The sequence below is a fragment of the Enhydra lutris genome, unplaced genomic scaffold (assembly GCF_002288905.1).
Source record: "Enhydra lutris kenyoni isolate GAN:26980312 unplaced genomic scaffold, ASM228890v2 scaffoldscaffold63, whole genome shotgun sequence".
NCBI lineage: Eukaryota > Metazoa > Chordata > Mammalia > Carnivora > Mustelidae > Enhydra > Enhydra lutris.
The window spans coordinates 4896865-4911300 of NW_019154147.1; the positions used below are offsets into that span (position 1 = coordinate 4896865).

Genomic DNA, 14436 nt, shown 5'->3' on the forward strand with positions numbered 1-14436 from the left:
TTGAGGCTTTAGAAAATACAACCGTGTTCCTCAGAGTGCAGGACTTACGTAAGGAATTTAAAACCTGTAGTTGGGAAATTTATTAAGTTGATAATGAGGAAACGAATTCCGTCTACAGAAACCGGCCATCTTGGACATACCCAGTTCTCAGCCGGAAGCCTCTGCGGATCCCTCTCCTGTTTGTAAAATCTATACTGACCAAGGCTCTTTGAGATTACAAATAATCAGAAGGGGTGTGGCACCCAAGACCCGTCTCAAAGCTGATGTGAAGAGCAGAAGATTGGCTTGCAGAGGGGACCGTCTTAAGGCATCAGGGGGGCTGTAGGTCAGAATGAGGTAAATGCTACAAGAAACAAACGTCTGAAGATGCCAGAACTCCAGACCAGGACAAACCACCAGTGCATTAAACCAGGGCACTGCCATCTAAACCCCTTTCCCTGAGTTTTCAATTGGCTTGAAGTTCTATCCTAGGAGAAGATCTGATTATATGACAGAAGTCAAAGAGAAACCGGTTTTATTTTACTGTTATGTAAGACAGAGACTGGCAATTTTTTTTTTTTTAACACAAAATCCCAGATAGTAAACATTTTCAGTGTTACTGGTCACGTGATCTGGTCTTGGTCTCTGATATTTTTTCCCCCTAGGACTCTTTAAAAATGTAAAGATTATTTTTAGCATGCTAGCCATATAAAAGCGGGTGCTTGCCAAATGAGGCCTTAGCTTGTAGTCCCTTGATACAGAAGAAAAGCAAGTCTCAACTACTAACTCTCCTTCTCTTTTTTTCAACTTTAAATAATGTCAGAATAGGAATTACAGGTTCAAAGGACTGTAAGGATGAGTGATGTAACTTTCCAAATGGGGGGCTCAAGGCTCAGGGGTCCTGAGTGACTTGCTTGTAACAGAGTGGTCAAACACTTGTCTCTCTTTTATCTTCCATTTTTGGAATAAACTCAAATTTGAAGACTCCCTTTAAAATAAAGAGTACTAGAGCTTTACTATATTCACAGCTTAAAGTATTTGCTTTACCAGATACTTTTTTTTCATTCTTTTACCATGTTCAAGAAATTTACCCTAAGAACCAAGAAAAACTTGTCATACTTTTAAACTAGTATTGAGGGGCGCCTGGGTGGCTCAGTGGGTTAAGCCGCTGCCTTCGGCTCAGGTCATGATCTCAGGGTCCTGGGATCGAGTCCCGCATCGAGCTCTCTGCTCAGCAGAGAGCGTGCTTCCCTCTCTCTCTCTCTCTCTCTCTCTCTGCCTGCCTCTCTCTCTACTTGTGATCTCTCTCTGTCAAATAAATAAATAAAATCTTAAAAAATAAATAAATAAACTAGTATTGAGATACCATGGGGCTTAAGGAGGCTTAGAATTCTGTCCCCTATACTCAGTAAACTAGACAGGCTGGCGTAGAAGCCTGAATAGGGGTGCTGGGTAGAGGTGCCCCCTTATATGACATTAATATTCAAAGCAAAGAGACTTTGCTCCTTTCTCGTTAAGTCCCTCTAGAACACACTGAACTACTAAGCAAACACTTCACAGAAAGAGTCTAACCCTATCCATCTACATTTTTTCCTATTACAGAAATATGGAATTAGGAATAGCACTTTAATGTCACTTCTCAGGGTTAATTAAACAAAAATTTTTCATTTTCCTTCAACTGGTAAAACTGAAGCTTATTCTTTGTACCTGAGTTATTAGTTGTTTCCCACAGCATTTCTGATTAAAACCTGCTTTTATTATCAACGAAAAGATTCTCTAAACTAAAGCAGATATAGTCAGATATTGAAAATGAACCTTCCCTAAGTTTAGTACTTGAATTTTAAACTATTTCACAACCCTAGACCAAAAGAAAAAAATCTTTCATGGGTCAGTTCTGAATATAGTTTGAAATCCCTTGAACCTTTTAAAATACACTTATACAACAACTGAATTTATAAAATACTATCACTGATAAACCATGTATCATCCAGGTTGTTTAAGAAATGCCATCACAGGGGTGCATGGCTGGCTCAGTCGGTGGAGTATGTGACTCTTGATCTCACAGGGCTATGAGTTCGAGCCCCATGTTGAGTGTAGAGATTACTTAAAATCTTGGAAGAAAGAAATGCCATCACATATCAACTCCTAAAAGATCACAACTGCATCAAACATAGATTTGTGAAAATCTTCATTTTATTTATTTAAATTAATTTTTTAAAAGTAAACTCTACGCCCAGTGTGGGGCTCAAACTCATGACCCTGAGATCAGGAGTCACATGCTCTATTGATTGAGCCAGCCAGGCGCCCCTGAAAACTTTCATTTTAGGTATGAGGTCATGTGATTTCTCTACATCATGTCCTCACGTTTCAGGTAAGAGGAATTTGAATCCCTTAACACTAAAAATTAAGGATGCCCTCCTCCATCATTAAAAAAGATTAAAGAAAAAAATCATTACTTCTCAATTATCCATAAGTGGCTCTTAAATCTTCCTTTTATTCTACTGTATTTGAAAACCCTTCTTCTTGAAGTTTCAACTTGAAGTCCTCTTTGATTCTCTCTAGCAACTCTGGTTTAAAAATAACATCCAATGCAGTCATTGCCAGAGCCTTGGCGGTACGTAAAGTGTAGGACTGAGCTTCTTGTGAACCTAAAAGGTAGAGAAAATAAATGGAAAAACCTCCATATTTATTATAAGTGACTGGTTTTCAGGTTAGCGCTTGATATCAAAACTGCCTCTCCAAATGCCCACCCCAATACAGGATTCTCTGAGATCACATTAGATAATGAAGTATCAACAGGCTAAACCAAACAGGCAACTACTACCACAGAGCATACACCAACACGGTGACTTCTTTTTTTTTAAGATTTTATTTATTTATTTGACAGAGAGAAATCACAAGCAGGCAGAGAGGCAGGCAGAGAGAGAGAGAGAGAGGAGGAAGCAGGCTCCCTGCCAAGCAGAGAACCCGATGCAGGACTCGATCCCAGGACCCTGAGATCATGACCTGAGCCAAAGGCTCAACCCACTGAGCCACCCAGGCACCCCACACGGTCACTTCTAAGAACACTTACCTGCAGCTTCAGTGTATTGTTCTGTATGATTCAAGGCATCAGTTCCAATGTAAAAATATGGATGAATCCCAGGAACCACAAAAGTGACATTTCCAAAATCAGTAGATCCTTGAAAAGGTAAGACAAGCCATGAATTTCTAATTGTTAGTCCAATGAACACCAGACTATACTTACCCAATTTCTACAGCACCTGACATGATTTGCCACTCCTTTCCTGCTAGAAATTCTCTACTCCTTTGGCCTCCACGACTTGACTCTCTCCTGATTGTCTGGCTTTCTGTCTCCTCTAAATTGCTTCCTCTGCCTGTCTCCTAAGTGCTGGTCATCCCTAGGGAGTTATCTTTGGGTTCCTTCTCTGTGTACTTGGGGGACCCCAAAAACTCCCATGTTTTCCATCACCTTTCAGATACAACTTCTCTATCTCCAATCTAGACATCTTTGGGAGGTTCTGGATTCAACAGGCTACTGAACAGCTCCCCTTAGAAGTCCCATAAGCACCTCAAACTTTACATACTAATAATATGTACCAACTTACCATACCCCAACCTGCTTTCTCTTGAACTCATCTCAATAAATGACATCAACCCCCATTTCTATGGCCAAGTCCTTTTAAGTCCACTTCATCAACATCTATTACTGTATTTTAGGAGAACATCTCTAACATGCAAACATATTAGTAATGATGCTTTTAAAAGGAACAAAATCTAAAATAACCCCCAATACACTTATAACTACTTAAATTCTAATACTTACTGAACAACTATTAGTAAACAACTGTAATAGTCACACCTCAAAAACTGGAATGCCCCCTTATAACTTGCTAGCCTGCCTACTGATGAATGACAGTGAATCAAAATTCTAGTTCTCCTTTAAGTAGCTTACTGAAAATTACAACTCAGCAAATTAAACACTAGAAGTATTTAGAATACAAAGGGAAAAGTATGCTGGCTATTTCTAAAAACAAATCTGCTCATTTAACACTTTATATTCACCGAAGAGTTCATTAGTTTCTTTCCCATAACCATTAACTTTGTGAAAAATATTAAATATTAAAAAATTATATATTAAGTATATTTTTAAAATATATTTTTAAAATGTTAAATATTAAAAACAAGAGCAATAACCCCCCTATCTCCAAAGCTGCAAACAAAACCATTTAGCCAAAAATGGTATTTTCCTTCCGCAAACAGCACAATATAGTTTATATGAAGGAACTTAATTACCTGAAGAGACATTCAGCATTGCGTCTTCTGAAATAAATTCTATTCCCAGTTTTTTTCCATTTTCAATATAAGCTTTCCACAGGCTCTTATTGGGAAGAACATTGTAATAATCGTGGGCTCCACCTTTTATTTCTACCTAAAAAAAAAATTATAAAATAAATTTTGAAATAAAAAACTCATTCACTATCTAATTTTCAAACCAGCAAGAGTTTTAAGGGCACACTTCCCCTTCCAGATATAAACTCTCTCAAATATTTTACCTTTAAAAAATATGTATTTTCTACAATGAGACTTCCCTAGGACCCTATTTCCTTTATGTGATCTATGCACCAAACCACACAATGTCACCTCCCTCTACTGGCCAGTGAGTCTCAACTTCTGTAACTTCAGTAGGGTGCGGGGGGAGCCCAAGAATCTCCATTTTAACCAGCACCCCCTAGTAATTCTGTTGCAGGTGGTCCAAAAACCAGGCACTGAGAAACACTGCTCTAGGCTGTAGCCTCTACAAGAAAAAAATGAAGATTTACTTATATCCAAAATACAAGCTGACACTGCCACCACTGCCTGAAAGGTTTAAAGGTACCCTGAGAGAAAGACAGAAGGTTCACAATGAAGAAGGGCTGACTATGGTCTTCACTTATTATTTATTCATTTTTTAAAGTAATCTCTACACCCAATGTGGGGCTTGAACTCACAACCGCAAGATCAAGAGCTGCATGCTCTACCGACTGAACCAACCAGGTGCCCCCAGGCCTCTTATTAATTTCAGTATTTCGGTGTATGAAGATTTACAAGCAGTTTATCAGTGGCCAGTTAAGAGGGTTTACAGATTTTGTTTTGATTAAATCCAAATGGGTAACAGTTCCTCAAACTAAAGGTAATACCAGTAACACTAGTAAAAGCCAATTATAAAATGGCAGGGTGGACATTTCTTCTATTCTTAGCAATATCTAAGTTGGAAATAATGACAACCTGGGGGTGCCTGGGTGGCTCAGTGGGTTAGAGCCTCTGCCTTCAGCTCAGGTCATGATCCCAGGGTCCTGGGATCGAGCCCCGTATCGGGCTCTCTGCTCGCTGGGGAGCCTGCTTCCCTTCCTCTCTGCCTCTCTGCCTACTTGTGATCTCTGTCAAATAAATAAAAATCTTTAAAAACAAAGAAACAAAAGAGTTCTTAAAAAAAGAAAAAGAAAAAAAGAATGACAACCTGGTCATATATTACAAGTCAGCCAATATATAAAAAATTATTAAGAGACTCTCTAAAATATAGATTAAAATCTAATAACAATGAACCTCATCCTAAAGGAATATTCCCCTTGTGATACTAGCTAATGTAACAGTTCATGCATTTATTTTATAAATATTTTTATTATAATTATAAATAAATAAGGGATGAATGATTTTTTCCTCTCTGGACATTTATGCTGCCTGAGAATCACTGCTTCTGTGAGACACCATTCACTAGCTGAATAAATCACACATCTCCAGTCTAAGGAGAGCAGAACAAATAAATTAGTAAGGATGAGAGTTAGGCCTTAACTCTTAACAAACACCTATTTAATTCTCACAAGAACCTGAAGATAGATTATATTATCTCCATTTTTTAAGAGAAAACGGAGGCCTAAACAGATGAAATAATAAGACAGTAATAATGTTTCCAAAAGTTACAAAATCAGTAGGCTAAGAGGCACCTATTCCAGATCTTGGCTCTGTGACTGGACCCCAAGACCCTCCCAGGGCAAGATGACATAATTCTCAAGCTTCCCATTCTACTGTATGCCCTGTATGATTAGTACATAAATGTCACTGATTTCATGGTTCAAATGAACAAACTTTCCTCACTAACTTCTGCATCTATTTTAACTTTCCAGGAAGCCATAAGTATTTATATCATTGCTACAAATACCTGTAATTTCGCCAAAAATAGCTTTTGCTGATTTTTCCCCAAAGTTCCCTTTATAGGACTATTTGAGTAATTCTAAAACATAACTGTCAAAAAGGAAGGCTATAACTTGCAAAAAAGCAGGGAGTCGAGTTCAGCCCTATGAAGAGTTATTCCAAGAACAGTGTAATAAGAGGACTGTGGTCCTTCCTATGTGGGCACTAAGTAAAATGAGTAAGAATTAAAGACCTTCACATCAGCTACTCAGTCAACTGATTTTACATACTCAAAACATTGCCAAATGAAAAAGGGGCAAGGTAGATTCTAATATAGCTTTTAAAAAAAAAGATTTATTTATTCATTTTAGAGAGCGACCTCATGTGCATGTATACCTGTGAGGTGGGGGAGGGGCAGAGAGCATCTCAAGCAGACACTGAGCTGAGTGCAGAGCCCCACGGGGCTCAATCTCATGACCCTGAGATCATGACCTGAGCTGAAATCAAGAGTCTGATGCGTAACCAACTGAGCCACTCAGGCGCCCCTGGTTCTAATCTAACTTGGTAATATTCTAACTAAACAACCCCAGCCCACATATATACCCTCTGATTATAACTTAGATTAACTCTTAAAAGTTCTTACTGTACACCCAGTAGCCAAAGCTGCAGCTCTGAAGCAATCTTCTGCCTTTTTGGTCAAAACTGGAAGTTCTTTCATTGAGGGTGCACGGAAGTAATAGATTAATTCGGAATAAGAGGGAATGATATTGGGTTTTACACCACCATTTTTTATTATGCCTATAAAAAGAACCAAATTACTGAAATTGAGCTTGGAGACCATTTCTTTAGGTTAAAATATACCTATTAAGTTTTCAGCCAGTATGTACACAAAGAAAACAGTTTAAATTCACTAGCTTCACAGATTTACCAATCAAAGATTTTGACGTGTTGCACAAAAGTTTCTATACACACAGTGAAGTAAGTAATACTTTCTAGCTAATAGGGAAAAAATTGTCTCTGTGTACTTTATTCTAAGGAATTTATATAATGTTAAGAAATTATGTTGCATGATTATAAAGCTATTAAAAACTTTTATAACTGTCCAGCGTTCTGAAAGAGAACTTTATTTCAGTAGGTTTCTTTACAGTTGTATATTTTGAGAAACTTTTGACCTAAGGGGAAAAAAAAGTGGTATAAGATTCTGTAATTACCCTCGTACTTCCAGAATCCAGTGAATATTTTAAATGGCATATAAATTATGGGAACATAGTTTTTACACCAGCAAGAAACCAAAGCAGGTCAAAGATCATTAAGCACTATTAACTGTCAAAACAAATGCATTTATTTGGAACTACAACAAGAAGGAAGATTTATCCATTCAAAGTGAAACTAGAATATAAGTACAAAGTCTAAATTTATATGACCCGCTTTCAAAAATATTATTTCTACATATTTCTCTTAAAAAAACTAAGAAAATTGGCAAAAGTGCAATTATAAACTAACTTCAGCCTACAACAAAATCAGGTAAAGAACAGATATTAAAGTATAACAATATCCCAAATCATAAGAAAATAAACTAAAAAATAAACTCGTACCTCCAAAACAGTATTTTACTACTGTTGTTACATTAAGGTAATACACATAATTTTTATAAGATGTTACTGAGGATTAACAGCACTTAACAAAATAAAACCAGTACCCCTAACTTTTTTTAAATTGAGGAAATGATCTGTTACCATTAAAAGACAGTGAGGATAACTGGAAAATCAAGATTCAACTTTCAAATACCCAGAGAAAGCACGTATGTCCTCAAATAAAACCAATTATTTCTATCTCAAAATGACCATTCAATTTATGCATAAATACTCTTAACTGTCTTCTTACCCAATATACACAAACATCCTAGGATTCTGTCACATGAATTTCTGAAAATGTTTAAGAAGTTTGGAGTATTCATATGAAGTACATAAAATGTTTCCAATTTTTAAAACTCACATACTAATTACACTGCACTGAACTATATTAAGCACCATTTATCACATGCAACATTTGACATCTGTACCATGGACTCTCCAGGTTGGTTTCATCTGCTGTCTCAACACAGACAGATTGTTGTAGGCGAGAACGGCAGCATCCAATGCGTTTAATCCTTCCCAGGGATACGCAGCGGCATGGGAGGCTTTTCCATAGTACTTTACAGTCATGCTAGGAAATAAAATATCATTTGGAATTACTCTTTTCAAAATTGCTAAAGAAAATCCAGGTACTATAATTAGAATTACCTAACCAGTATTCAGAATTCAATCAGGCTGCTGGAATTTTTATTTGCAAATCATTTGTAGGAACAACATAACAATTTATGCACCTTAGTTATAGCTTACTGTTACGTAACACAGTGACTGACACGAAGATGGCATTCCTCCCAAAAGAGAGAAAAAGACATCTTTGCTCAGTCGACCTCCCGTACAAATTAAATCTGTATACAATTCAAGTCAAACAAACATGCAATTCTGGATTAGATGCTGCAGTTACAAAAAAGGGGGCTCCTGTCTCCTTTTACACTGCATTGTGGTAACTCTGTATCAAAGGTCTGCAAAGCTCAGCTAATTCTGTCTTAAGGGTGGGAGAAGGTAAAAGAAAACAGAAATAGGTGAGAGGCAGAGGCATTGGCAGAGATCTCTAACCTCTAAGGTTCTCCAGACATGTCCTCCTATCCACTACCCCTAAAACCAAAGTGGAAAGATTCTCCCTACTGCCACAGCACCAGCTCCTGGGGATAAGAATGAAGATACCAGAACCATTAAAATGTTCATCCTCTGAAAACAAGGCCTGATAAGATGCTGAGATGTGAGATCACTGAGTACAAGTGAGAAACTCCGCTGGAACGGTTCAGTTATTAATCCCTAGCTACCACAGGGGAGAATATGTGGTTTTCCAGAAACCTCTGAGCAGTGGCTCCTTGAGACTGGCCCACAAAGTGGACGATTAACTACTGTGATTCTAAGTTCTGGTGTACAAAATTCAAACCACTTCAACGATCCATGCTCCCAAGTACCAAAGAAGGGAGCTCTTCCACGTAGAGAGAAATAAATAAAACGTCACACCAGACAAATCAGCAAAATATCTACTGGCAAATTCCACTAAAATCCACAGCTGGTTAGTTTCTATATCCTCTCTCAGAAACATAATTCACCCTCTTTGCAAAGAACTCAAATTACAATCAATAAACTAGAGAAGTGTGCTTTCTTCCCAACTCTAATAAAGCTGCCTCTTACCTAGTCAGTTGCAAGGATAACCCCATATTAAAGGATAGATATTTTCCAGAAAACAGATCGCTCAGTTTAAAGTAGAATATGTGTTAGGACGCCTGGGAGGCTCCATCTGCTAAGCGTCCGACTCCTGGTTTAGGTTCTGGTCATGATCTCACTCATGGGATCCAGCTCCACTTTGTGCTTCGCGCTCAGTGTGTAGTCGGATTCTTTCTGCCTCTCCCTGTGCCTCTTCCCACTTGTATGCGCGCGCTCTCTCTCTCTTTCTCTCTCAAATAAATAAAGCTTAAAAAAAAAAAAGGATATGTTCAACACATTCTGTTTGCTATTTCGATGCTTTTCAGGTACTACTTAAATAGTCCCATTATGAATACCATATTCAATCTCAACTAGAAGAGGATTACCAAATGTTATTCAAAGGAAATCAAGTAAGGCATCACATCATCATTTTTCTTTTTCTTTTTTCTTTTTTTTTTTTTTTTAAAGATTTTATTTATTCATTTGACAGAGAGAAATCAGAAGTAGGCAGAGAGGCAGGCAGAGAGAGAGGAGGAAGCAGGCTCCCCGCCGAGCAGAAAGCCCGACGCGGGGCTCGAACCCAGGACCTGGGACCACGACCTGAGCCGAAGGCAGCGGCTCAACCCACTGAGCCACCCAGGCGCCCCACATCATCATTTTTCAACTCACTTTTTAAATGTATAAATATGAAGGGGGTTTTTAAAAAAATTTTTTAAAGATTTTATTTATCCATTTGTCAGAGAGAGAGAGAGAGAAAGCGCACAAGGGAGAGCACAAGCAGGGGGAGGGGCAGAGGGAGAAGCAGGCTCCCAGCCAAGCAAGGAGCCTGACGTGGGACTCGATCCCAGGACCGTGGAATCATGACCTGAGCCGAAGGCAGACGCTTAACTAACGGAGCCACCCAGGTGCCCCTAAATATGGAGTTTTAGTCTCCAGCTAGGACATGCAAACATCTTAACAGTCTGTTTTCCACAAGTTGTTTCAACTTGATCACTCACTCATGTTCCGCCACATCGGGTAGGTAAGCAGCATTCTCTTGGAATGGGTGGGCCATGAAAACAACATCAAGATTTTTAAAAGCCCCTGCTTCAATTAAATCAATTTTGCCACCACCATCTTCTTCTGCAGGGGTTCCCAGGACAATTACCTAGAAGGAAATACCTGTGTCAGAGCAAAAAAACAACAAAAAATCCTCGGAGGAAAATATCAAATTGATTCCCTTGCATATGTATTCACAACCTACACTCCAACTATGTGGAGGGAGGTTTTGTTCTCTGATACTTCAATAATGCAGGGGGCATAAATCTATGATGTTAAATTAACCACAAATTCTAACTTACATTATTATACTAATTACGTGCCAAGTATGCACTAAAGCTACGAAAGGAAACTTTTCCTAAATTTATAACTCAATTTTATACAACTAATGGCAAAGATGAAAAAAAGATAAATACTATATACTGAGCACCTCCAAATTCTTTAGGACTTGTCTCTTAAAGCTTCTTCTTGACTAAGTCTTTTAGTAATATATGTAATTATTCATATACCTTATTATTATATTTTTATTTTATTTTATTATTATAATTATTCATAAACTGGTAAAGAATTTTCTGATTACTTACTAGGTATCCTCACAACAACCCTGTGAGGTAGGTGAGTGATGTGTGTCATCATTTCAGGGATGATGGTTTTGAGGCAAGGAGTGAAGTGTTTTGCCCCAGAACACAGAACAAGTCTCCAGGCAGAGCAGGGATTAGATGTCCTGATATCAGGCCTGAACTTGGTTCCTTACTGAGATACCTCATTAAAATGTCTTAACTCATTAAACTTTTATGAAGAGCATTAAATAAACCTTAATGCCACAGTTAGAAACAGCCAACTATTACACAAACTTACTAATTCGATTCCACCAGTTCAACAGGCAGACTTATTGGTCACCAAACACCTAATTAAACAAAAGAGAACTTTACAGAATAAACATTTTACTTTGATATTTAAGCTTAACTTCGTCAAACAATTTTTAAAAACAAAGAAAAATTATCTGTAAACAACTAATATACTTTCAAGGTCATGTACAGGAATACAATGAAATGGGCTGGAAAAAGTCTTGGCTTTTTAAGGGACTCAATATAAACCATTTTCACAGAGAAAAGATAACCTTGCTGAAACTATGCATTACCCTTCAAAAGTGTACTTTTCCCAAAGCTGAACCTTCTTTGTTAGTCTACAAAGCACTCCAACTTTTAAATTAACCTACTTTTTACTCCGAACCCTTGACTCCTTAAATTTGATGACTTCTCAAGTTACGTTTTGCTGACTTCCCTGAATCTTGCATAAACCTCCTTAAAGTTAAATCTCTTCAGTGTTTCATGCAATGCCAAAGGACACGCCCACCCACCCCCACCCAACAAAACAAAAACCTACCCAGCTGCAGAACCAAGCCCCCAGAAGCAGAAAAGAGAAGGCAGCTAAAGAAAATAAGCCACAAAAGATCAAACAGTTAAGATAAAAGAAAAGTTACTGACACTGGAAAAAAATGGGCTACAGAATATTAAAAGAAAACCTCGGTCTTGCCCTTAAGCAGAATGGAGACGACTGTATCTTAGCTCACAGAATGAAGGATATACCATCTGAAAAAACACAGTAACACAAGATTAAACTCGCCCTATAATACACATAAACAGCATTTCCCCCACTTAAAGGAGAAATATCTTAAAATCATGAAATATTAAAATTTAAGGATGAACTCACTCGGGCAGTAAATATTCATTCACTTCCCCACTCTTTGTGGGGAGGTTTGGTAGTTCTAATGACTGAAAACTTCCTATCCAAATACCAATGATTCGAATCACAACAGCTCCTATGACTGCCACGAACAAAAGATGTTTTGGAGCCTAAGAAAGAGAGGCTATAGGTTTCCCTACAGTAAGTACTTCCTTCCAGAGATTGCACAACCTTGTCAGCAAATTGCGGTTACCTCTGTTACCAAAAATAAATCACAGCGACAACCAGGCTCGGTTCTAAGTTCTCTCCTTAGGGGGAGTCTACTCAATCGTTTACAACTACATAAGAGAAAACAAAACAAAACACAAGTCTGAAAAATGTCGCTGGGCCGACAACTTGAGAACGACTGACTTTTATCCAAGGGTTCTTTCTGCCTTTTGGCAAAGGCGAGGCCGGGACACCGAGGGGACGGGTGCGCACGGGAAGCGCGGGGGCCTGTGATCCCCGGGTCCCACCCGGCCCGGGCAGAGGCGCTGAAAAGTCCCGAGCCAGGGCCCCACCTCACCTTCACCGGCGGCGGCGGTCCGGGGAGGCTCTCCAAGGCCCCCTTCACGCCCAGTGCGGCCGCCGCCCCGACCTCGGCGATCAGGTTGTGGCCGCAGGCGTGCCCGATACCGGGCAGCGCGTCGTACTCGCAGAGGAAGCCCAGCTGCAGCGGCCGCGGCGTCGCGCCGGCCCCCGGCAGCCCCCACTCGGCGCGGAAGGCTGTGGCCAGGTGGTAGTGCGGATGCACCGTCCACGAGGCGGCCGGAGGCTCGCACTCGAAGAAGCGGGTCAGCACGCCGTGGGCCCGGTGCTCCTCGTAGGCCAGCTCGGGCTCGCTCCAGATTGCGCGGCTCAGGGCCCCCAGGCGCTCGGCCGCCTCGTCAATGCGCTCCGCGGCGCGCAGCTTCAGCAGCTCCAGCTCGGAGACACCCGCGCGGGCGCCCCCGTCCACGGGCCGCTCCTCTCCGGGTCTCATCTTGCTCACCGCTGGTGATCTGAGAGCACGCCGCTAGACTGTCCACTCGCTTTCTCCCTCCTAGCTGCCCACCGCAGGCCTGCACGCTCAGGCGTCCGGGAGTATCCGACCTGGGCGCACTAGTCCGCCCAGCAGCTCCCGGGAGCACCGCCCCGGAGCCCCGGGGCCCCGCCTCCAGAGCCTCGCCGGGTACAAGATCCGCCCCGTCTGCGCCCCTTCTGCGAGTGCTCCTGCCGGCGGGAGGGGGTGGGGAATGAGGAGTGCTCCCAGCGGAGGGCACTGGAAAGTGGCGGTGTAGAGGGACTCGTCTCTCTTCCGTTTCCTTGACTGTGCTTACAACTGAACTATGCTTTAAGGTCATTATCACTTTTCTGCTGCTGCTTATTTCTCACAGCAGCAGAATGAGGACGGTTTTATTGGTTAATTGGCGTCAGGCACAGGACCAAGTGGAACATGGTCCTTGAAAAACGCCACTTTCCTTTATAGAACAGTAATGAAAAATTATACAAGGTTTTTAGTTCATAAAACTAGATGTCATTATAAAAGTGCTATATGGAGAACACTGGTCTATAGACTCCATGTGCTTAAAGTGTACTGTGCTGTCCTCACTTTCTTCTTCTTGAGGTTGCTGTATTCTCTTAAAAGGCGCAACTAACTACCCGGGGTGCCTGGGTGGCTCAGTGGGTTAAGCCAATGCCTTCAGCTCGGGTCATGCTCCCAGGGTCCTGGGATCGAGCCCTACATGGAGCCCTACATGGAGCCCTACATGGAGCCCTACATGGAGCCCCGCATCGGGCTCTCTGCTCAACGGTGAGCCTCCTTCCTCCTCTCTCTCTGCCTGCCTCTGCCTGCTTGTGATCTCTGTCTGTCAAATAAATAAATAAATCTTAAAAAAAAGAAAAAAAAAAGAAAAAGAAAAAAGCTGCAACTACTCTGTGTACTTTTCTCGTAAGAGTGACGCTCGTGTCTAGAACAGCACCTGGAGTACAGTAAGGACTGGATATGTATTCGCCACTATAGTCTATTTGAGTAGAGTAGAACTAAGAATTTAAAATGACGGTATTAAAAAAAATAATAATAAAATAAAACAAAATGACGGTATTTTTTTTAAAGCCCATACTGAAGAGTTCATAAAAAGATTTATGGTCGTAAATATTCATACCATTTTGTTGACTTAGGTGTTTGATTTGAACAGTAACAGCTATGAAAGACAACATACTGCAGGTTTCATTTGTAACTGTAACTGATGGCGAA

At 40.3% G+C, this 14436-nt stretch overlaps 1 protein-coding gene across 1 annotated transcript; it reads right to left on the minus strand.

Moving 5' to 3' along the window:
• Positions 1 to 2282: 2282 nt before the first annotated feature.
• On the minus strand, positions 2283 to 13264 carry LOC111158802 (peptidase M20 domain containing 2). The gene is made up of 7 exons (XM_022521067.1): positions 12727 to 13264; positions 10436 to 10584; positions 8213 to 8355; positions 6794 to 6948; positions 4276 to 4411; positions 3053 to 3160; positions 2283 to 2627 (listed from the first exon to the last, which is right to left on the minus strand). The coding sequence occupies exons 1-7, from the start codon at positions 13180 to 13182 to the stop codon at positions 2473 to 2475; spliced, it is 1302 nt and encodes a 433-aa protein (XP_022376775.1). The 5' UTR covers positions 13183 to 13264; the 3' UTR covers positions 2283 to 2472.
• Between the last annotated feature and the right edge of the window lie 1172 nt (positions 13265 to 14436).

What these genes read in the sequence shown, in the direction of transcription:
- LOC111158802 (XM_022521067.1), bottom strand. Translation starts at nt 13,182, where the DNA reads ATGAGACCCGGAGAGGAGCGGCCCGTGGACGGGGGCGCCCGCGCGGGT. An exon ending in ACCAACCTGGAGAGTCCATG is followed by an intron (nt 6,949 to 8,212) that starts GTACAGATGTCA and finishes TTCTTTTTATAG; the next exon opens with GCATAATAAAAAATGGTGGT. An exon ending in AATGCTGAATGTCTCTTCAG is followed by an intron (nt 3,161 to 4,275) that starts GTAATTAAGTTC and finishes TACCTTTTCAAG; the next exon opens with GATCTACTGATTTTGGAAAT.